This window comes from Microcaecilia unicolor, chromosome 5 (genome assembly GCF_901765095.1).
Source record: "Microcaecilia unicolor chromosome 5, aMicUni1.1, whole genome shotgun sequence".
In the NCBI taxonomy this organism is placed as follows: Eukaryota; Metazoa; Chordata; class Amphibia; order Gymnophiona; family Siphonopidae; genus Microcaecilia; species Microcaecilia unicolor.
This window is the reverse complement of record NC_044035.1, coordinates 346,781,495-346,806,797: the sequence shown is the minus strand read 5'-3', so window position 1 is coordinate 346,806,797 and position 25,303 is coordinate 346,781,495. Positions and strand designations below refer to the sequence as shown.

Genomic DNA, 25,303 nt, shown 5'->3' with positions numbered 1-25,303 from the left:
CGCTACAAGGCATACGCAGCGCTGCACAAACATAGAAGAAAGACAGTCCCTGCTCAAAGAGCTTACAATCTAATAGACAAAAAATAAATAAAGTAAGCAAATCAAATCAATTAATGTGAACGGGAAGGAAGAGAGGAGGGTAGGTGGAGGCGAGTGGTTACAAGTGGTTACGAGTCAAAAGCAATGTTAAAGAGGTGGGCTTTCAGTCTAGATTTAAAGGTGGCCAAGGATGGGGCAAGACGTAGGGGCTCAGGAAGTTTATTCCAGGCGTAGGGTGCAGCGAGACAGAAGGCGCGAAGTCTGGAGTTGGCAGTAGTGGAGAAGGGAACAGATAAGAAGGATTTATCCATGGAGCGGAGTGCACGGGAAGGGGTGTAGGGAAGGACGAGTGTGGAGAGATACTGGGGAGCAGCAGAGTGAATACATTTATAGGTTAGTAGAAGTTTGAACAGGATGCAAAAACGGATAGGGAGCCAGTGAAGGGTCTTGAGGAGAGGGGTAGTATGAGTAAAGCGACCCTGGCAGAAGATGAGACGGGCAGCAGAGTTTTGAACCGACTGGAGAGGGGAGAGGTGACTAAGTGGGAGGCCAGCAAGAAGCAGATATCAAACATAAATGGCAAGTGACCGACTCACCTGCAAATGCGCAGTAGAGACTTCCCTCTCTGTCCCGCCCTCGTGTCAAGACGTGATGATGTCAGAGGGTGGAACAGAGAGGGAAACGGAGTCAGGACTGTCGGACGCTGCCGCTGTCACCTGGAAACGAACATTGCGCACACCAACCTCCACCCTCCCCCCATTCCCGCCGCCGCTCCCGCCCCCCTCTGTATCGGGCCCCCTGCACTGACCTGACAGCGCCTCTCACCTCCGTGTGGAAGTGCTGCAGGCAGCAGCAGAGCGATCTGCTGCTGCCTGCAGCACTTTCACACGGAGGTGAGAGGCGCTGTCAGGTCAGTGCAGGGGGCCCGGCACGGAGCGACGGCGAGGAGGGTAGCTGGAAATCTCGCCCGTTTTAACGGGCTTAATGGCTAGTGAAGAAATAGAATGTTGATTACAACATTTTCAGAGAGTAACTTCTTCCGAAACTTCTTTTTTTTCTCTGCTGCATGTAAGGTCCTTTCATTGGCCCTAAAAGTCTCATAAAAACCACTAGACAAGCACATTCAGCAAAGGGGAATATAAAACACTTGCCATCCCCTGTAAAGCAAACATGAGTGGGACAGCGAACGCAGAGCAATTTTTAACTGGTTTATATCCCGGGCCAACGAAAACACATTGGCCATTTTCATACCCTTCTATGTTTATATTCTCAGAACCAAGTCATCTCTTCACTAGCTTGATGTCAGAGTTAAGCTTCCCTGCTTATATCATATTACCTTGTGATGCCCAGGAAAAATAACTTGCTTGATGGGTTTTCTTTTTTCTCTCCTGAAGAAAGACAGATTGAATTCCTCTTGGCTTACAGGGGCGAAGCAGTTGGATGGCAGCTAGGAACAGGAGCAACATGAAACCAGCAACAAGGCGTGACTAACCGAGGTCTTTTCCCACAGATACAGAATGGGGGGGGGGGGGGAAGCCCTGGGGTCAGTTTTAAAGAGCTGCTGAGTGGCCAGGGCCATGCCAACACGGTAAGCGAGGTAAGCATGGCAGGAGGGTGCCATCCTCTGGGGGGCGCCCCGCCACACCATGCTTACCTCGCCCTCTTCTCCCCAGACCCTTTTCCTTTTTTTTTTGTTTAAATTTACCTCTGTCCGGCGGCAGCGTAGCGTTAGTGAAAAGGAGGCAGCGCTCCCCCGCCCCGACGTGTCAGTCTTCCCTTCGCTCAGTTCCGCCTTCTTCTGACATCAGAAATGACGTCAGAAGAAGGCGGGACACTGAGCGAAGGGAAGACTGACACGTCGGGGCAGGGGAGCGCCGCCTCCTTTTCACTAACGCTACGCTGCCGCCGGACAGAGGTAAATTTAAACAAAAAAAAAAGGAAAAGGATCTGGGGAGAAGAGAGCGGGTAGTGTAGCGATCGTTTTCGGTGGGGGGGGCAACTGCAGGGGGGGGCGCTGGAGAGGGGGGGCGCCAACTGCAGGGGGGCGCCGGAGACCCTAGGCATGGCCCTGTGAGTGGCTGTCTTTCTGACTGAAAAGAAATGACAGCTGTGATCTGACCAGTTAGATCTAGGACCAGTATATTTGTGTGGGTAATGTTACTGGTAAATGATAACACAGAAAACGATAGCAGAAAAAGACCAGACTGGCCCATTTGAAGTTCTTGGGTGAGCAACCAAAGTAACGTCTACTGTATAGGCAACTGAACATTGGTTCCTCATCTCATCATATTCATTGTAATGGCAAACATTCTGAATGGCTGAATAAGGTAGAATCCCAGTCCGCTTATAACATGTTTTTACATCACATACCAAACACAGCTTGTCATGTTAATCGTAATACACTACTACTACTACTTATCATTTCTATAGCGCTACAAGGCATACGCAGCGCTGTACACCATACACAAAAAAGACAGTCCCTGCTCAAAGAGCTCACAATCTAAAAATGGAATGTTGCTAGTGGAATAGCAACATTCCGTGTAGAATCTCAAATAGTAGCAACAGAATCTCCAATAGTAGCAACATTCCATGTAGAATCTCAAGTAATAGCAACATTCCAGAATCTCAAATAGTAACAACATCCCATGTTCCACTGCACTAACCACTAGGCTACTCCTCCACTAGCAACATTCCATCTAGAAGCCTGCCCTTGCAGATCAGCAACGCGGCCGCGCACGCTTCTGTTTCTGTGAGTCTGACGTCCTACACGTCCTGCGTATGCCTTGCAGCGCTATAGAAGTGATAAGTAGTAGTAGTAATGTAGAAGCCTGCCCTTGCAGATCAGCAACACGGCCGCACAGGCTTCTGTTTCTGTGCAGGACGTCAGACTCACAGAAACAGAAGCCTGCGCGGCCACGTCGCTGATCTGCAAGGGCAGGCTTCTACATTACTACTACTACTACTTATCACTTCTGTAGCGCTACAAGGCATACGCAGCACTGTACACCATACACGTAAAGACAGTTCCTGCTCAAAGAGCTTACAATCTAGATAAGACAGGCAGACAGACAGAACAATTAAGGGTAGGGGAATAAATAGGTGAGGAAAAGGACAGGGCAAGTGAGCAGTGGTTAGGAGTCAAAAGCAGTGGTAAAGAGGTGGGCTTTAAGTTTGGACTTGAAAACGGCCAAAGATGGGGCTAGACGCATAGGCTTGGGAACTCTATTCCAGGCGTGAGGTGCAGCAAGACAAAAGGGGCGGAGTCTAGAATTAGACAGGTCTAGAACAAGGGTTCTCAATCCAGTCTTCCAGACACACTCATCCAGTCAGGTTTTCAAGATACCCACGACAAATATGCATGAGATGGATTTAGTATACAACGGAGGAAGTGCATGCAAATTTATGACATGCATATTCATTATAGATATCTTGACTTGATGTGTCCCGAGGACTGGGTTTGAGAACCCCTAGACGCATTGAACAAAGTCTGAAAGTAGTTTTGCATGGTTTGAAAACCTGTGGGCTTCCAGCAGCGTCGATAAGGAGAGCAAGCTGCCTCTGGCTGGCACTGAAAGCATCTCCTCTGCTGTGTCTCACCTGACACAGGAAGTTGTGTCAAAGGAGGCAGGACACAGCAGAGGAAATGCTTCTGGGACCAGCCAGAGACAGCTTGGTCTTCTTATTGACGCTATCAGCAGCACGAGAAACAATGGAGGACCGATGAAGGGGAGGAGAGAAGGATGACGGCAATATTGGACTGCGGAGGACACGTCTTGGTTTCTATGGCCAGCGCCGGGCCCTCCTCAGAGGCCGGGTCCAAGGAATTTTGCCCCTCCTGCCCCCCCCCCCCCCTCAGCGGCCCTAGGCTTTTACCACAAGCACTTGCCGTGCCGTCATGGAAGCCTGATGAATCCGTAGAATACATTGCAGAAAACAAATGGGGCTTTGGTTCTTAGAGCCCAAACTATCTCCAATCCAGATAAACAATCCCCCCCCCCCCCATCCACCCATCCCGCCTGAGAACCGACAGAGTACTAATATGCCTAACTTAAAGAATGCATCAGTTTTGGAGGCCGTACCTTGCGAAGGATGTTAAAAAAATGGAAGCGGTGCAAAGAAAAGCTACGAGGATGGTATGGGAGTTGCGTTCCAAGACGTATGAAGAGAGACTTGCTGACCTGAACATGTATACCCTGGAGGAAAGGAGGAACAGGGGTGATATGATACAGACGTTCAAATACTTGAAAGGTATTAATCCGCAAACAAATCTTTTCCAGAGATGGGAAGGCGGTAGAACGAGAGGACATGAGATGAGATTGAAGGGGGGCAGACTCAGGAAAGATGTCAGGAAGTACTTCTTCACAGAGAGGGTGGTGAACTCTTGGAATGCCCTCCCGCGGGAGGTGGTGGAGATGAAAACGGTAACGGAATTCAAACATGCGTGGGATAGGCATAAAGGAATCCTGTGCAGAAGGAATGGATCCACAGAAGCTTAGCTGAAATTGGGTGGTGGGGTGAAGAGGGGTTGGTGGTTGAGAGGCTAGGATAGGGGAGGGCAGACTTATACGGGGTCTGTGCCGGAGCCGGTGATGGGAGGCGGGACTGGTGGTTGGGAGGCGGGAAATACTGCTGGACAGACTTATACGGTCTGTGCCCTGGAAAAGACAGGTACAAATCAAGATAAGGTATACACATATGAGTTTATCGTGGGCAGACTGGATGGACCGTGCAGGTCTTTTTCTGCCGTCATCTACTATGTTACTATGTTACGTTCAAAATATGCTCCCTAGGCCACAAGATTATTCACGGAGATGCACCAGCTTACATGTCAGACCTGATAGACCTACCACCCAAGAATGCTAAAAGATCATCCCGCACATTCCTTAACCTGCATTTCCCTAACTGTATAGGTCTAAAATACAAACTAATGCACGCGTCAAACTTTACCTACTTGAGCACACAGCTATGGAACGCATTGCCGCGCAACCTAAGAAGGACTTACGAACTAATGAACTTCCGCAAACTGCTGAAGACCCATCTCTTTAACATGGCATACCAAAAAAAATCAACCAATGTGAACATACACAACTCCTCCACATACATTCAGAATTGATTTATAATATCTGCTTATAATACTACTATCATGCTTATCATTACCATGTTGCTCAAGATCCTTCTGTAATATTAAATGGCCATCTCTTTTATATTTCCACTATTCATGATCTATTGTAAGCCACATTGAGCCTGCAAAGAGGTGGGAAAATGTGGGATACAAATGCAATAAATAAATAAACAGCCCTAGGAAAACTTATTCATGACTTGACTATGTGCTTTAGGAGATATCCATTTCAGAACCAGACAAAACCGAACTCTCTATACCTGACTGCTTCAGTCACTCTGTCACTAAAGAACGTTAACGCACCCCCACCTTATTTCTCGCGCCGGAAACGAACTGATTATCTAACATACTCTATAACGTACTCTATCATTTATGAACTCTCATGCAATAACACTTTGTATTTCTCATTCCGGAAATGGCGATCGCCATTACGGCATAATGTAAGCCACATTGAGCCTGCAAAAAGGTGGGAAAATGTGGGATGCAAATGCAACAAATAAATAAATAAAGTCATAGGCACTGTTCTTAGGATCATAATGTCTATTGCAGGCAAGTTACCTCAGTACTTTCTTAATAGCCCAATGCAGTCACAGGAAAAAAAAAAAAAGTCTCCTGGCTGGCATAAGTACTGCTGCCAAACTTAAACATGCAAATCTAGGCACCTGCAGGCAGATGATCAAAAGCCCCGCGCTGTTCCAAACAGTGCTCTAAAATAGCACTGGAACAGCGCGGGGCTTTACCGCACCGATGATCAGAGATAATGCATGCAAATTTAAGCAGCGCAATTATATCTGATCATGGGGTAGAAGTGCGGGAGAATTGTGCCTGAGCATGTGCTCAGCACAATCCTCCCGCACTTGTTTGACAGGTCTGGGCTGTCAAAAGCCCAAACCTGTCAAACACAGGGCTGGAGGTCCATGGGACCACCAAGCCCTGACTACCCCTGCCCTGATCAACGGGGGGGGGGGGGGGGCTGGAGGTCCGGCGGAACTCGGGTCCCCCGATGATCCCACCCCCCTAGGTTCAGGGAGGGCTGGAGATACGGTAGGTCTCCAGCCCCCCCCCCAAACCCCCAGAAAATGGTCCCTGGTGGTCTAGTGGCCGCTGGCCAAGCCCCCTCCCACCCAGCGAGCAATGGGGGGAGCTGGAGGTCTGGCAGACCTCCAGCCCACCCCAACTCCCCCCTCCCAGCATTGTCTGACCAATCCCTGGTGGTCCAGCGTAAAGGACAACCCCCTCCCAGCCCCCCTACCTTAGTTGGAGGAGGGACGCAGCCTGCCTCCTTCCTCTTCCTTGGGTTGACGCCACCGCAAAATGGCGGCGCCCAGCCCCGCCCAGTGCATCCTGGGATGCGCTGGGCGGGGCTACAGACCATGTAAGCGAGCGATTCCCTTACATGGTCTGTAGCCCCGCGCTCGAAGGCTCTAATCATGGGGCGGTAGCAAACGCCGGTGCTAGTATGGCGCTAACTGCCTCTAGCGCCGGCGTTTGCTTTTGATCATGAGGGCCCTCTACAGGCACACTGTGATAGAAATTACCCCCCAGTGTGCCTTTCAATATTACCCCCATCTAATCACAACAGAATAAACTAAGGCACAGCACTCAAAATGACTTTACCCTAATGCAGAAAGATTGCATCCTAGGCACTGTCCTGACTTCAAGTTAAAGTATTCTCATTTCATACTCTAGTGCTGCGAACACGCAGCACTATCAATTGCGGATTTATAGCAATGAAAGAATGAGCGAAAATGTGCAAAGGGGGAAATTCTATTACTGGCACTCAAAAATAGACACCCCTAAAAAATAGGCACTAACCCCAGGATTCTATATAGTGCACCTAGAGATGCACGCCAAAATCCAGGTGTATTCTGTAACTTAATTAGCTAATCAGCACTGTTAACAGCACTTAACAAGCAACAATGAGCACTAATTGTCGATAATTAGAATTTACACGCACAACTGGCTAAGCGTATTCTGTAATGAACTGCACCTAAATTCTAATGCATGCAGTTCAAAAGGGATGTGGCTATGGGGAGGGAAATGAGCGCTCCAAAATTTACACGCGTAATTATAGAAGACAAGCAAAATAGCCCGTTTCGGAACAAATGAAACGGACCCTAGGAAGGCTGTCGTCTAAGTGTTTTCTCGTCTCTCTTCCCTGCCCTCCCCTCCACGTTGAGCGACTCTCCCCTCCCCTCCATGTCCAGCGATTCTCCCCTGCCCTGCCCTCCACTCCATGTCCAGCGATTCTCCTTTCCCTTCCCCTCCTCTGCCCTCCCATGCCATCCCATCTATGTCCAGCAATCCTCCCCTCCCCTCCACTCCATACCTGAGGTTGCAGCAGTGGCAGGCTCGGCTCGCATCGCCTCCAGCCTTCCCTTGCCTTCCCTCTCAGTGTCCCACCCTCCTCTGACATCATTTCGTCTCTCCGCGAGGGTGGGACACAGAAGGAAGGGAACGCTGGAGGCGAGCTGACGTAAGCTCATTAGCATACGGTTACGAACCCAGCGAGCCTGCCATCCAGGGACGCAGATTGACTAATTATTATATAGAGAGATGACCCAGTGCATGTAAATCTACGTGCAAGGATTTACACCACAATGTCGTTGGTGTAAATGGAGACGGATAATTTTAGGAGCTGGGATATCAACTAACCATATTCTATATACCGCGCCTAAATCTTGTCGTCTCATAGAATGTGCTTAGGCAGAAATGTTTACCACATGGATTTTTTTTAGGTGCCTTATACAGAATCTAGCCCTAAGCTATGTTCTATAATGGACATACAGTATGCTTTTTATGGAGTAGCTTGCAGCGCCGATTCCCACACCTAACTTTGGGGACCAGACTTACACCTGCTGAAACATGGCAGAAATACTGGTGCCCAAGGTAGGTGTGGGTACTCAAAATGCACACTGCCCACCACTCACACATTGTCCAGCTCATTTTCGAAAGAGAAGGGCGCCCATCTTTTGACACAAATCGGGAGATGGGCGTCCTTCTCTCAAGGTCGACCAAATCGGCATAATCGAAAGCCAACTTGGCCATTCTTCAACTGCTTTCCATCGTGGGGATGACCAAAGTTCACGGGGGCGTGTTGGCAGTGTACCGAAGGTGGGGCGGGGGCTTGATTAACAGATGGCTGGCCTCGGCCGATAAAGGAAAAAAGAAGGGCGTCCATGACGAGCATTTGGCCGACTTTACTTGGTCCAATTTTTTTTCACATCCACGCCTCGAAAAGCTGCCCGTACTGACCAGATGACCACCAGAAGGAATCAGGGATGACCTCCTCTTACTCCCCCAGTGGTCACCAACCCCCTCCCACACAAAAAAAAAACAAATTAAAAAACATTTTTTTCCAGCCTCTATGCCAGCCTCAGATATCATACTCAGGTCCATGACACTATGGTACTGTTGTACAGTTGTGGGGAGTGGGTTTTGGGGGGGGGGGTTGAGGGGCTCAACACCGAAGGTAAGGGAGCTATGCACCTGGGAGCAATTTCTGAAGTCCACTGCAGTGCCCCCTAGGGTGCCCGGTTGGTGTCCTGGCATATCAGGGGGGATCAGTGCACTACGAATGCTGGCTCCTCCCATGACCAAATGGCATGGATTTGGTCATTTTTGAAATGGGCGTCCTCGGTTTCCATTATCAGCGAAAACCGAGGTCACCCATCTCTAAGGTCGACCTAAATGTTGAGATTTGGCCGTCCCCGACCGTATTATCGAAACGAAAGATGGACGCCTATCTTGTTTTGATAATACGAGTTTCCCTGCCCCTTCGCCGGGCCATCCTTACATATGGGTGTCCCCGTTCGATTATGCCCCTCTGTATCACCTATATTTATTTATTTAACAAAAAACTTATAGCCCGCCCCTCCAACCATCTGAGCGAGTTACAATAAAACAGATACATCAAATAATCATTAACATACATACAGCAATAAACACCCAGAAACCCCCCTCCAAAAAAAAACCCCACCCTCCCACCTAAGAGCCAGCAAATGCCCTGGAAAACAGCAAAATTCTCCTTTTGAGTTTCAAAATTAAAAACTCTGGCTCCCCTCCATTTTTGTAAGATTGTTAATTCCATATGTTCCTACGTGTGCTCTTCGTTCATGCCAACAGCATCTATTGGTTGTGCCATCCTTTCAGCCTATTAGACATGATGTTACCCGTGACGCTATTTTTTCTGTAACTGGTCCCTCCCTATGGAATGTGCTCCCATTATCTCTTAGAACACAAACTTCCCTGACTAAATTTAAGAAAAATAAAAAGAAAGTTTTGAGATCTGAGGATGTATTCATACTACCCTAGGCACTGTCTTAAGGGAAAGGGAAATGGGACTTGATGTACTGCCTTTCTGTGGTATTTTACAACTACACTCAAAGCGGTTTACATATATACAGGTACTTACTTTGTACCTGGGGCAATGGAGGGTTAAGTGACTTGCCCACAGTCACAAGGAGCTGCAGTGGGAATCGAACCCAGTTCCCCAGGATCAGAATCCGCTGCACTAACCGCTAGGCTACTCCCCCACTAGCAACATTCCATGTAGAAGCCTGCCCTTGCAGATCAGGAATGCGGCCGCGCAGGCTTCTGTTTCTGTGACTCTGACGTCAGACTCACAGAAACAGAAGCCTGCGCGGCCGCGTTGCTGATCTGCAAGGGCAGGCTTCTACATGGAATGTTGCTAGTGGAATAGCAACATTCCATGTAGAATCTCAAATAGAAACAACAGAATCTCAATAGTAGCAACATTCCATGTAGAATCTTCAATAATAGCAACATTCCATGTAGAATCTCCAATAGGGAAAGGGAACTGGGACTTGATATACCACCTTTCTGTGGTATTTTGCAACTACATTCAATGTGGTTTACATATATACAGGTACTTTTTTTGTACCTTGGGGCAATGGAGAGTTAAGTGACTTGCCCACAGTCACAAGGAGCTGCAGTGGGAATCAAACCCAGTTCCCCAGGATCAAAGTCCACTGCACTAACCACTAGGCTACAGGCCGACTCTGGTAACCAGTTTAAACCTGCCTCCTCTCTCCTTGGACTCATCTTTACCTTCTTGACTATCTGACAATGGAGTTCCTTTTCTACCCCTCCCTGACCTGTCCCTTCCTTCCTTAGGGGTTCTTTTACTAAAGCTTAGCTCCAGTTATCTGCAGCAGGGCCCATTTTATTCCTATGGGTCCTGCTGCAGATAACTCAAGCTAAGCTTTAATAAAAGACCCCCTTAATCTCCAGTTTCTCTTTTGCCAATGTCTTTTAGTATTGTAAGCCACACAGATATTCTATTGATGTCTGGGATAGCAAGTTTTAAATAAGCGTTGAAATAAAATAAACTTATAACTATTCATGTAACTTTTTGGAACATCCCTGATGTGCTCATGCCCTCCCATGGCCACGCTCCCTTTGTAATACGCACGATGAGAGTAAGGCACACTTCCTTATGGGATAGTGTGCAGCCAGATGCATGCGCAACTTTTAATGAGTATCAATTAACTTCAAGAATTAGTTGTTGGCACTCAGTTACAGATGGTTAAGAACTCATAAAGCAATTCGTTTGCGCAAATTTTAATGAGTACCAATTAACTTCAAGAATTTGCTGTTGGCGCCCAATTAAGGATGGTTAAGAACTCATAAGCCAATTCATTTGCGCAAATTTTAACAAGTACCAATTAACTTTAAGCATTAGCTGTTGGCACCCAATTACAGATGGTAAAGAACTCGTAAACCAATTCATTCGCACGCACATCTCAGCAGTGCACAGAAATTTGGGTATCGCATACAGAATCTGGGGGAAAGTGACCGCTGTATAACCGCTGATTTCTGTGTCTCTCTTCGGCGCCACACATTTGTCGGTGTCAGTGAGCACCATATGCAGCCTCTCTCTTCCAGCAGTGATTTGCAGTCGCTTAAAGTCACATTGAAATCAGTGGCAACATTTTTTATATATGATATGGCTTATATCCCACATTTGATATATGATATGGCTTATATCCCACGTAATCCCAAGCCAAATGGTGGTTGAAAGTTGGTTACAGACTAATCACACATTAAACCAAAAAAAGGAGAAACAGAATAAATTCTACAGAATACAGGCATAATATTTCCTAAATAGCTATGTTTTTCCAAGCCTTATGAAAAGCAGTGTAAGAGGTAACAGAATGCAGGTCCTCAGGTAATGAGAACCAGAATTGAACAGCTTGGTAACCAAAAGAGTTTTCTAGAATTTTTTTTTACTTAATGCCAACAAACGAAGGGAAGAGTAAGAGAAAAGGATCTCTCATGGGGAAAGACCAACCAAGTTTAACAGATGTTCTGGACTGATTCCATTAAACATTTTAAATACCAAGCATGCTAGATTCAAAGAAAGAAGGCTTGTACAAGTAACCAGTTTGGGGACATCAGGGCTGAAGTAATACCATAATGCTTCTTTTCTTTTCAGGTCCAATCCAAAACGCAAGATGAAGCTAGAATATGGTAGATTTAAAACAAATAGGAGAAAGTTTTTCTTTACTCAGCGTGTAGTTAGACTCTGGAACTCGTTGCCGGAGAATGTAGTGACAGCAGCTGGCCTTACGGAATTTAAAGGGGGTTTGGACAGATTCCTGAGGGAAAAGTCCATTGAACATTATTAATTTTTCTTTTTTTCTTTTTTTTTTTTTTTTTTGGGGGGGGGGGTTGCCGGGTTTTTGAAGCCTGGATTGGCCGCTGTCAGAGACAGGATGCTGGGCTTGATGGACCCTTGGTCTTTCCCAGTATTGCAGTGCTTATATACTTATGTATGTACGGTGTGCATAGGCAGACTGGAGAGACATATTCTCTTTTACGTTCTAAGAAAATAAAGATAGGTAACTGTCAAATGAAAATGGAAGGATCGATATTCAAAGGATTCATGCTGCTCAGAGGCTGACCGATTTTCTAACAAAATATATTTGCAAGTCAATGCCCTCTATCCTCTTACTTTTTGAAGTAATTTAAAAGCGTGTATGTTGGGAACCGAGAGTATTTTGGAATTTTTGCTGAAAGGCTGCATTGCCTCAGGGTTTATTTTCTTCTTCTGGGTCACTACAAATTGAAAAAAATTACTAAAAACGTATTTGTTTAGTAAAGCCTACCCCGAAGTCCACAATGCTCTTCAAACCCCTTTTTTTCCCCGTTTTGTTTGTTTTCCCGTTTTTTCCCTTCTGTCTGCTTCCCTTTTGTTGCTCCTGTATTCCCATCCGTATTCTCTTTTTCCGCTACCTCTGTACCTGTATTTGTCACTTTTTTCTGGAACAATTTTATCCTGTTGTATCATGTAATTTTCTAGTAACATTGTTAGCCACATTGAGCCCGCATAAGCTGGGAAAATGTGGGATACAAGTGAACCAAATAAATAAAATAAATAAATAAATAAATAAATCCTTAATGCCAGGAAGGTCACAGCTTCACCACAGCCCTGACATATCCAAAGTGGGTTTTAGGAGTTAGCAGAGCTCCAGTTGCCTATGAAGCCTCCTTGTTGAAGCGGAGAGATGTTACTGAGATAGAGGTTCAGGTTGCCAATCAGTGGCTGGGACCGCTCCTTAGTTTCTGCCACGGTCCCCACTGTGTCTAACACTGATCCTGCGTACAACTTGTTTTATACCAGGGGTGGGCAACCTCGGTCCTCAAGGGCTGAAACTCATTTGAGTTTTCAGGTTTTCCCCAATGAATATGCATGAGATCTATTTGAATGCACTGCCTCCATTGTATATAATTAGATCTCATGCATCGTCATGGAGGAAATCCTGAAAGCCCAACTGAGTTGCGGCTCTCAAGGACCAAGGTTGCCACCCTGTTCTATACTATATCACGCAACATCTGAAACCCTCAAAGTGAGATTGCTAAGAAGGTGAAATGTGTGAGTGTCTCAGATGGGTAAACCTAGGTAAAAAGAGAGGCTTGGGAAGAGCCCAGTGGAAGACTTATCAGACTCACATTCTTCTACCAGGTGATCTCCAAAAGCACTATCAGAATTTGTCTAGTTGATCAGATCAACTACAGTGAGTGCAAAGGTATTTGTGATCAGGCATGGACTTGTAGCTCTCATTTCCCTTGAAGTCTCTAAATTCAGGTTCAGCTTGTCTCCCCAACATGGTGCGATATTGTCAGCCTCTATATACTCTGGTACTGATCCAATTAAACTGGCACCACTGGAGGTTCTGCTTATGCTCTGCTTTCCATATCTACTTCACTTTGAGGGAAAGGCCGAGCCAAACCTGCCCACTGAAAAAGTTCACTTGAAATTATATTTTTTTAAAAAGAAGTTATTAGGGCATATTGGGTTTGGGTCTTGGTAACTGGAAGACTGCCCTCAGTGAGTGAATGGTTGCTCTCTGTAATGAACACAGACTAAAATTCTACACCACTGATTTGGGTTGTAGTGAGTAGGAGAAGCCATGCTCATGAGATGAAGTTGTCTGTCACAGGATAGGGAGACTAAACCAAGCACCACAGCATCACCTTGTCAGGGCCGACCCATCCATAATGGAAACCAGGCAGCTGCTTCGGGCAGCACAAGCAAAACAAGAGATCCTGAGAGCCACACAAACTCAAAGAACCACACAAGCACCTACTTTAACCTGCATTTTTTGGATGCTTAGGATGATCATGATTGTTGAATTTAATTATCAGATTCTTATGAAGGGGCTACAGGCTAGGGGCATGAAAGTTAATGGGAGGGGTAAGGCTGAAAGTTTGCCTAGGGCATGAACTGCCCTTGCACCATTCTGCATCTTGCCCTGAAATGATTCCAGGACGTTTTAAGCATGTTACGAATGGTTCAAAGACATTCATGAAAGAACTTGCTAAAAGCCTTTTAAATGGCAAAATTCAAGAGGCTGTTCGCTTTCACTAAACATTGATTTGGAAAAAAGAATGGACTCACCATGTATTCCATGTTCGAAGCTGAAGGGTAGACCTGGCCCCGCAGTTTGTTGTGCAACTGCAAAATCTCGTCCTTGTCCAATCTGGAAATAGATCTCTTGGCTCTGGAGTGAAGTCTCTCTTCTTCGTACGTGCCCAAGAGTTTTTCATAGAAAGTGGCATTGGGCATGAAAAAGCACCCTGATTCCTGTACTAGAAAGAGAACTCCCAATGGAGCAATCCACCACAGGGCAGGGCTCATGACTAATCTGTTGGCCGAGTTCTCTTGAAGTCAAATGAACAGCTTCTTAACTGTCGAGAAGACCTTCCTTGCTCTCCACGAATCTATATAACAGAGTAAAGGAAGACACAGAAAACAACTGTCATGCAAACGGCACTCATGATTTCCAGGTGAGAAATTCAAATCTTCCCAAAGTTTCTTATAACTACAAGCTTCTTGAATTCCTAATTCTACAGATGCCATTCTTTTACAAAATGGCGGTAGGCTACCGTGAGTGTAGCATATGCCAAGTCGAAAATACTACTGCCTGGTTAGCGAGCCCACCCGGTGGAAATTTCTAAGTTGGCGCACACTGTTTCCCATGGTAAAAAATATTTTTCGATTTTCTATGCGGGGGCATTCCCGGTGGTAATTGGCAGCATGGCCACAATGGTGCATGCTGCACGAGTACCTCACATGTAGCGCATGAGCCCTTACTGCTAGGTCAATGGGTGGCGGTAAGGGCTCAGGTAGTAAGTAGCCACGCACTACTTTTCATTTTAGCTCATGGCCATTTACTCTCCCCATTAAAAAAGCCTTTTTCCCCAGTCGCGGTAAAAAAAAGTGGCCCAGTGCACCCCAAAAACATGCGCCCACACTACCACAGGCCACTTTTTTACAGTGGCTTAGGAACAGTGGCATTCTGTGGTTCACTGCCACCCGGGGCAGATCGCTGCTGTGCGCACCCCCCCCCCCCCCCGGCTGCAGGACAACACGGCACCCCCCCCCCTGGCGTGACACGGTGACAAGGCACCACCCCCCCCCCCCAACCCAGTCCCCACCTGTCTACCAGCTCCATCCACCTGGCGCCTCGCGCGACTCTGCACTGTGTAAAAGAAGAAAATCACCTCGTCGGCTCTTCCCTCACTGTGTCCCATCCTACCCTCTGATGTAACGTCCTATTTCCTCGACGGTGGGACAGAGTGAGAGAAGGGCCGACGAGGCGATTTTCTTCTCTTACAGCAGGGCACATGCGAGGCGCTGCACCACACAGCTGCCGGGTGGATGGAGCTGGTAGGGACTTGCCAGCAGAGCACCCTCCCAACCACTGACACCCGGGGCGGACCACCCCCACCGCCCCGCCCTTGCTACGCCACTGCTTAGGAAAAGGACCCCTTACTGGTGCTGTTCTTTCATCATGTTCCCTAATTATATTTAAATTTATTCAAAGGCTTGATATCCCACCATTTCTAGTTCACAGGTCAAAGAAGCTCACATTGAAATAATTCAAATAAAATAAATTAATAAATGAAACCACCATCATTAAATATAGGAAAGAACACAATCAAACCACAAAAAAAACATTTTAAACACAGCATTACATAAAATCTTGCAACAATCGCATCAATACACAGGCTGATCCAACCTCAACTAGTGGCTGAAAGAGAAATCCCAAACGAGAGCAGGAAAAGTGTGTTTTAAGGAGGGATTTAAATTTAATAATGGAAGTTCGGACCATAGAGGTGGTGGTAAGTCACTCCATAATTTGGGGGCAAGGAAAAAGAAGGCTGAATTTCTGGTTGACTCACAGTGAGATTTTTTTCGTAGGTGAAGGACTGGATGATGCGCATTGATGGAGTGGAGAGTACAGCTTGGTGTGTGGGATTGCCACAGAAGATAAACAGAGGGGTCGCTAAATAGAAGGTTTTATGCACAATACAGAGAATTTTAAACCAGGTGCAATAGAAATCAAACAAAATAAAACATGGAAAAGAAAATAAGATGATACCTTTTTTATTGGACATAACTTAATACATTTCTTGATTAGCTTTCGAAGGTTGCCCTTCTTCGTCAGTGAACCAGGTGCAAAAATTTGCTGTTAGCCAATGTAACTTAATCAGGTCTCTTAGCTTTACACAGAAACAGATGGCAGAGGTCTGCAGTTAATGTAATTGATGTATTACAAGGCGACAGTATACGGTATTGCAGTAATCCAACCAAGAGATTACAAACACATGAACAAGTGTATGAAGCGAGAAAAATCTAAGAATTTGTAAATCGAGTGAAGGCAACGGAGTGAGAAAAAAAAAACCAAAATTAAGTTCCTGTGAAACTTGTTTGTCAAATGAGAGACATGAATCAAAAATTAATTCCGTATGAATATTAATAGGCCTAAAAGTAGACGCAGCAGCAAATTCAAGTAAGCCTCCATCATTATTCTTCAATAAGTCTCTGACATGTTGACTCAAAGGACAATAATGAGGCTTCATTTACTATCCAATGTTCTGCCCAAGTACAGATTCCGTCTCGATTCCCCAGGAACCATAGAATTGGTTGGCCTGGCCTGCTGAGTTAAGACATTTCAGAAAGTATCCAGGGAGACATGCACAGAAGACCAATTTCACTTTTCCACCAAAAGGCTAAACAGAAGTACGACCCCCCCCCCCTCCCGTTGAGTGAGAGCAAGAATGGAGAGGTGAGAGGTGAAGAGTGCCTCTTCTTCCCTCCACTGTTAGGAATGGTGATATTGGTGGTAATCACTGGACCTCTTCAGCAAGCAGCCAGCTCAGTTACAACCACTTCATGTTTTGTTTTCTGGTAATTACTATCACATCCAAACTATTCCCTGAGGCTGGCTGTCTTAGATGAGCAATGCAGATGTAGAAATGTAGTGGGTAGATATTCATCCCGCAGCGGGAAGCAGATAGCAAGCTGCTTCTAGCTACAGGCTGAATGAACCCCTGATATGTGTTGCCAGGGGATGAGCAACTCATGACATTGAATATCCAGGTACGACCTTGACCTCCAACCTGAAAGTTAACCAGGCACCAGTCAATATTCAGATCAGTGCCCTGTTAACTTTCATGCACAAAGTTTTGACGGCAAAACAGTGCCTATGTTGGCTGCTACCCGGGGCAGATCGCTGCTGCGCACCCCCCCCCCCCCCCCCCCCCCCGGGCGTATCACCTTCTGAGGGTGCAAGGAGCAGTCGCTCGGCTTTCGGCTCCGCCGGTTCCCTGCCCCGGAACATGAAGTATTGTCAGAGGGAGGAGGGAATCGGCAGAGCCTACAGCCGCACAGCTGCTCCTTGCACCCCCTTGCAGCGTGCACCCGGGGCAGGCAGCCCCCACCACCGCAAAAAGGCTACTTAGCTTGTTAACAGACTGAAAATTGCCACTAACCAACTCAAGTTGGTGCTCTGTTAGGGAATGGCTGGGTAGCAGGGATATCACTCAGCACCAACCAGTTAACTGCCACTAAATAAGGGAAAGGGAAATGGGACTTGACATACCGCCTTTCTGAGGTTTTTGCAACTACATTCAAAGCGGTTTACATATATACAGGTACTTATTTTGTACCTGGGGCAATGGAGGGTTAAGTAACTCAGTTCCCTAGGATCAAAGTCCACTGCACTAACCACTAGGCTACTCCTCCACTAGCAACATTCCGTGTGCAAGCCTGCCCTTGCAGATCACCAATGCGGCTGTGCAGGCTTCTGTTTCTGTGAGTCTGACCTCCTGCACGTATGTGCAGGACGTCAGACTCACAGAAACAGAAGCCTGCGCGGCCGCGTTGCTGATCTGCAAGGGCAGGCTTCTACATGGAATGTTGCTAGTGGAATAGCAACATTAACATTCCATGTAGAATCTCAAATAGTAGCACCAGAATCTCAATAGTAGCAACATTCCATCTAGAATCTCCAATAGTAGCAACATTCCATGTAGAATCTCAAATAGGGAAAGGGAAACGGGACTTGATATACCGCCTTTCTGAGGTTTTTGCAACTACATTCAAAGCGGTTTACATTTATTCAGGTACTTATTTTGTACCCGGGGCAATGGAGGGTTAAGTGACTTGCCCAGAGTCACAAGGAGCTGCAGTGGGAATCGAAATATCCCTGGATAACCCTACACAAGCCATTTTCTTGGCCAGGAGCCTGTACTGGCCATGAACATCTACCCCATAACATTAGCACAGCCCTGAGTCTCCAGGGTGTACCTTCTGGTTCCTTCTTCTTTTTGAACTTGCTGTTTTATATAAAACAGATGTTGCAGTGTTCCGAGAGGGCCCCCAACAAGGGTAAAGTACATTATTCACTTCAGAAGAGATTTCCTAGCGCTTGTCTTTTCAGAATAATAATAATAATCCACAATTATCACTCAAGAGGTTCAATGCAGATTCAAAAAAGATTTACCAGAAAGAAACTGGGAGAATTTTTTTTTTTTTTAAGTCTGCAGTAGTCACTGCCCTCTGCATCTGTCCTAAAGGCGATTTAGTGCCTTCTGACTTGGTGGTGGCTTCCTCTGCTAATAGACTATCCTGCTTATAATCGAAATAGAAAAACGCCTATATTGTGACCCAAATCGGGAGATAGATGTTTATCTCACAAAAACGAATAAAGCGGTATAATCGAAAGCCGAATTTGGACGTTTTCAACTGCACTCCGTCGCGGATGCGGACAAAGTTGATGGGGGCGTGTCGAAGGCGTGGTGAAGCCGGAACTGGGGCGTGGTTATCGGACGATCAGAGATGGGCGCCTTTCGCCGATAATGGAAAAAAAGTATGCGTTTGTAGCGAGAATTTAGGGCACTTTTCCTGGACCCTGTTTTTCCACGAATAAGGCCCCAATAAGTGCCCTAAATGACCAGATGACCACTGGAGGGAATCAGGGATGACCTCCCCTGACTCCCCCAGTGGTCACAAACCCCCTCCCACCACAAAATATGCCGTTTCACAACTTTTTATTTTCACCCTCAAATGTCATACCCACCTCCCTGGCAGCAGTATGCAGGTCACTGGAGCAGTTATTAGGGGGTGCAGTGGACTTCAGGCAGGTGGACCTAGGCCCATCCCCCCCCCCCCACCTGTTACACTTGTGCTGGTAAATGGGAGCCCTCCACACCGCCCCCCAAACCCACTGTACCCACATGTAGCTGCCCCCCTTCACCCCTTAGGGCTATAGTAATGGTGTAGACTTGTGGGCAGTGGGTTTTGAGGGGGATTTGGGGGGCTCAACACACAAGGGAAGGGTGCTATGCACCTGGGAGCTCTTTTACCTTTTTTTTTGTTTTTGTAGAAGTGCCGCCTAGGGTGCCCGGTTGGTGTCCTGGCATAGGGGGACCAGTGCACTACGAATCCTGGCCCCTCCCACAAATAAATGTCTTGGAGTTATTCGTTTTTGAGCTGGGCGCTTTCATTTTCCGTTATCGCTGAAAAACAAAAACGCCCACCTCACAAATTGTCGAATAAACATGGACGTCTATTTTTTGCGAAAATACAGTTCGGTCCGCCCCTTCATGAACCCGTTCTCGGAGATAAACGCCCATGGAGATAGACATTTCCGTTCGATTATGCCCCTTTATATCAACTACCGTTCTCAGTAAATCTTAAAGATTTGGGGTAGGGTATATGCAATCTCTGCCAGTTCCAAAAACTTCTGTATATGTAAAACGCAGCTGCAATATGAAAGCAAAGGCAGGACCAAGCCATGAATGACGCACCGAGAAGTTGTTCGTCAGAGCTTTCATATTGCTTAGCTGGAAGAGAACGCTGGCCAGCCATTTGAGTTATTACACCTGTCTGGCTCCAATATGAAGAGAGTGCGAAAGTCAGAGCCTTCTCAGGGGAAACTTTATTAGCCTGACAACTTAATCTCCCTACGTCTGTCTCTCTCTTGGATGGCCTAAAGCAATGATTCTCAATCCTCTCTTGGAGACGCACCTAGACGGTCAGGCTTTTCAGGACTATCATAATGAATCTGCACGAGATAAATTTGCATATATTGGAGACCCTTTTTTATGCAGATCTCTCTCATGCATATTCGTTGTGATCCTGAAAATGCAACTGGCCACGTGTGGCCCCAGACTGTTGAGAAGCAGTTAACCTTCCTATGCTTCTTTCACGTGACCCAGTGCATGGCGCTTAGCCTTGTCTGTCTGTCTTTCTGTCTATACTTCATTGTTCTTTGGTAATTATTACACCAATAATGGTTAGTGTCATTCAGGGACGTAGCCAAATGGCCAATTTTGGGTGGGCCTGAGCCCAAGGTGGGTGGGCATGGAATTCATCCCCCCCACCCTGGCCCTCCTCCGGTTTGCTCCTCTCTCCACCCCTCCCTGCCCACAAACCTCAAATATTAAATACTTGAGCTGGCGGGGATTCCTAAACCATTGTAATGTGTGTTAATTTGTGTTAAACACCAAACCCTACTTAGTAAATTGACCACAAATTGATTTACAATGTACAGGTCGTGTAGCTAGATGTCAATTTCTGTCGACAACACGCTCATTCTTCCTGTCTCGTCTGCTCGTAACCTTGGGGTCATCTTCGACTCCTCCCTCTCCTTCTCTGCACATATTCAACAGATTGCTAAAGCCTGTCGTTTCTTCCTCTATAATATCACCAAAATTCGCCCTCTCCTTTCTGAGCACGCTACCAGAACCCTCATCCACACTCTCATCACCTCTCGCTTGGACTACTGCAACTTGCTTCTCACAGGTCTTCCACTCAGCCATCTCTCTCCTCTTCAATCTGTTCAAAATTCTGCTGCATGATTAATTTTTCGCCAAAGTCACTATGCCCATATCAGCCTTCTTCTGAAGTCACTTCACTGGCTCCCTATCCGTTTCTGTAGAGTTCAAGCTCCTCTTATTGACCTATAAGTGCATTCACTCTGCTGCCCCTCACTACCTCTTCACCCTCATCTCTCCCTACACTCCTTCCCAGGAACTCCGTTCACTAGGCAAATCTCTCCTAATTGTACCCTTCTCCTCCATCGCTAACTCCAGACTCCATTCCTTTTATCTTGCCGCTTCTTATGCCTGGAATAGACTCCCTAAGTCATTACGTCAAGCTCCATCCCTGGCCGTCTTCAAATCCGGGCTAAAGGCCTACCTGTTTGATGCTGCTTTTAATTCCTAACTTGTCACCTGCTCGTAACCTTTATCTTGTCTTCCTCTCTTCAATAGTCTACTACTATTTAACATTTCTAGAGCGCTACAAAGTGTACGCAGCGCTGTACAAACACAGAAGAAAGACAGTCCCTGCTCAAAGAGCTTACAATCTAATAGACAAAAAGTAAAGCATTTAAATTTAAAATATTTAAGCAGTCAAGCACAAGAGAACAGTCACAGAAGGACAGAAGATGTCCCTTCCCTATGTGTCCTATCTGTCTGTCCTACCCTTATTTGTCATGTCTGTCTGTCCTGATTTAGATTGTAAGCTCTTTTGAGCAGGGACTGTCTTTTCTTCATGTTAAATTGTGAAGCGCTGCGTACGACTGGTAGCGCTATAGAAATGATTTGTAGTAGTAGTAGTAGTGGATGGGCACAAAATGTCCTCTCCACCAGTGCCCTCCGCACTTTCAACTCCCTCCCTGGCACCTCTCTTCAATTAAACTTCTGAGCTGGTGGGGATGGATCCCCAATCCCCTACTGTCATCCTCGACAGTTGGTGGCAGCATTGAGCCGCTGATACCAGCGCCCCATGCATGAAAATTACGCATACATAGAGAAGCCAGTGTTTGCGATTCAGGAATGCTGCCAAGATCTCCAGAGCTCGACACAGGGAATTCTGGGTGCCTTCAGAGGAAATCTTCAGCTGGGGGGGGGGGGGGGGGAGCGTGGAGCTCATCACCAGCTACAGGAAGGGTGCACTGCTGCTGGGTGCACTGCTGCTGAGCCCAATATGGATGGACCCTAGCCATCTGGACCATGGCTGAGCCACAGTAATGTTCTGTGAACCTATGGTGGTCACCTCACCCAGGTCAACTCGAACAGGCTGATCCAGTCCTGGTTTTGCTCTACTACATAGTAACATAGTAAATGACGGCAGATAAAGACCTGGACGGTCCATCCAGTCTGCCCAACAAGATAAACTCATTTTACATGGTATGTAATACTTTATATGTATACCCGAGTTTGATTTGTCCCTGCCTTTCTCAGGGCACAGACCGTAGAACTCCGCCCTGCACCGGTTTTATTCTCCAAATACCGGCGTCGTCACCCAATCTCCACTAAGATTCCGTAGATCCATTCCTTCTAACCAGGATTCCTTTGTGTTTATCCCACGCATGTTTGAATTCCATTACTGTTTTCACCTCCACCACCTCACACGGGAGGGCATTCCATGTATCCACCACCCTCTCATTGAAAAAATACTTCCTGACATTAGTCCTGAGTCTACCCCCCTGCAACCTCAATTCATGTCCTCTAGTTCTACCACCTTCCCGTCTCCGGAAAAGGTTCGTTTGCGGATTAATACCTTTCAAATATTTGTGCAAGGAAACAAAGTCTAACTTTTTGTAGAAAAATCAGGGATATTCCAGTAGTACAGCAAAACTAGGTCTGGATCAGCCTGTTCAGGTTGACCTAGGTAAAATTGCAGCCCCCACCTGGATCGCGATGGATTTGGGAGTCAAACTGAGTTATTAATCAGTTCCGTTATCTGAGGAGCTGCTCTGCATTCTTGCACTTGAAGCTCCGCTTCTCTCTGGGGGCAATCAGAACTGCAAAGTCTTTGATGCCAAAGCCGGGACTAGTTTAACCTGACCTGAAAAGCAAGAAACCAGTCTGCAGCCAAGACTCAAAAGCAGACAGTTTTTGCTCAGTTTCAAATAGCTACAGAACACACTGTGCTTCTGTTCAGGTGGAAGTCTTATGCAAATAAAAGCATTATTAGTTAATATTTCTGTTTTAAATTTTATTAAGTTAGATCTGTGTTACCAGCAGTGGCATAGGAAGGGGGGTGTTGGCTCCGCTGGTTCCCTGCTCCCTCTGCCCCGGAACACGTTACTTCCTGTTCCGGGGCAGAGAGAGCAAGGAACCAGCGGAGCCGACGCAGTTCCCAGCGACATGCACTCGGGGGTGGATCGGCCCTCTCGCCCGCCCCTCACTTCCTAATCAAAATAAGAATGCGCTCCGGGGGGGGGAGGGTGCGCAGCGGTGACCCGCCCTGGGTGTCAGCCGCCCTTGCTATGGCACTGGTTACCAGTCCTGTAAACAGTGCATGTAAATACATCTGATAAACTTTTATTTATTTATTTATTTATTTATGAACATTTATACCCCACTTTTTTCCACATTAAGCAGACTCAAAGTGGCTTACAATGTACAGGAATCAATTACAATTACATTAGATAATTAGGAAGAAAAAAGGAAAAGGATGAGAGAGTCTAAAATGGACTGTGCAAATCCAGACATGGAACGAACAGCTCACGGCAAGGCAAACCAAAATTGGGAACAGCTGTAAGATCCAGTAGGCGCAGACGAAGTGCAGAAGTAGCAGCAGTATGGGGCCTGGAGAGTGGAACAGCAGGAGGCCGATAATGCCGGATTTATTAAGGATATGCAGAAAGTCTGACTGGCTTGGGGGGTGGGGTGGGAATGTGCAGAGAACTGTAGAAATTAAGACTAACTCAGTGATGCTCAAAAGTCCTTATCTTAAATCCAACTCAGAGCTCTGTCCCATTTGTATTTCAACCCATTCAAGAGCAATGGCAATGCTCGTGACCTTGAATCAATCCGCCAGCGAACTATATTTTATTTATTTGAATTTTGCTCACACCTTTTTCAGTAGTAGCTCAAGGTGAGTTACATTCAGGTTCTCTGGATATTTCTCTGTCCCAGGAGGGCTTACACTCTAAGTCTGTACCTAAGGCAATGAGGCAATGGAGGGTTAAGTGACTTGACCAAGATCACAAGGAGCAGCAGTGGGATTTGAACCAGCCACCTCTGGAGTGCAAGACTAGTGCTCTAACCACTAGGCCACTCCTCCACTAGCAACATTCCTTCTAGAATCTGAAATAATAGCAACATTCCAGAATCTCAAAAAGTGGCAACATTCCATGTAGAATCTTCAATAGTAGCAACATTCCATATATTTATTTATTTAGATTTTGCGCACACCTTTTTCAGTAGTAGCTCAAGGTGAGTTACATTCAGGTACTCTGGATATTTCTCTGTCCCAGGAGGGCTCACCATCTAAGTTTGTACCTGAGGCAATGGAGGGTTTAGTGACTTGCCCAAGATCACGAGGAGCAGCAGTGGGATTTGAACTGGCCACCTCTGGCATTTGACAAAGTACCTCATGAAAGACTCCAGAGGAAATTGGAGACTCGTGGGATAGGAGGTAGTGTCCTACTGTGGATTAAAAACTGGTTAAAAGATAGAAAACAGAGAGTAGAGTTAAATGGTCAGTATTCTCAATGGAGAGGGGCAGTTAGTGGGGTTCCCCAGGGGTCTGTGCTGGGACCGCTGCTTTTTAACATATTTATAAATGATCTAGACATGGGAGTAACTAGCGAGGTAATTAAATTTGCTGATGACACAAAGTTATTCAAAGTCGTTAAATCGCAAGAGGATTGTGAAAAATTATAAGAGGACCTTATGAGACTGGGAGACTGGGCGTCTAAATGGCAGATGATGTTTAATGTGAGCAAGTGCAAACTGATGCATGTGGGAATAAGAAACCTGAATTATAGCTACATAATGTAAGGTTTCATGATAGGAGTCACCGACCAAGAAAGGGATCTCGGCGTCGTTGTTGATGATACGTTGAAACCTTCTGCTCATTGTGCTGCGGCAGCTATGAAAGCAAATAGAATGTTAGGTATTATTAGGAAAGGAATGGAAAACAAAAATGAGGACGTTATAATGCCTTTGTATCACTCCATGGTGCGACCGCACCTCGAACATTGTGTTCAATTCTGGCCACCGCATCTCAAAAAAGATATAGTGGAATTAGAAAAGGTTCAGAGAAGGGCAACAAAAATGATAAAGGGGATGGGACGACTTCCCTATGAGGAAAGGCTAAAGCAGCTGGGGCTCTTCAGCTTGGAGAAAAGATGGCTGAGGGGAGATATGATAGAGGTCTATAAACTAATGAGTGGAGTGGAAAGGGTAGAGGTGAAGCGTCTGATTACTCTTTCCAAAAATACTAGGTGGGCTATGCATAGGACTAGGGGGGATTCAATGAAGCTACAAAGTAGTAAATTTAAAACGAAGCAGAGAAAATTTTTCTTCACT

At 46.3% G+C, this 25,303-nt stretch overlaps 1 protein-coding gene across 1 annotated transcript in view; it reads right to left on the bottom strand.

The window, feature by feature from the left end:
- Positions 1-14,334, bottom strand: part of CRISPLD2 (cysteine rich secretory protein LCCL domain containing 2) — a 126,662-nt gene extending 112,328 nt beyond the window's left edge. Inside the window, exon 1 of the mRNA XM_030204535.1 lies at positions 14,082-14,334. Within this exon, the coding sequence (XP_030060395.1) occupies positions 14,082-14,321 (240 nt within the window). The 5' untranslated portion in view covers positions 14,322-14,334. The remainder of the gene's footprint in view (positions 1-14,081) is intronic.
- Positions 14,335-25,303: the final 10,969 nt, after the last annotated feature.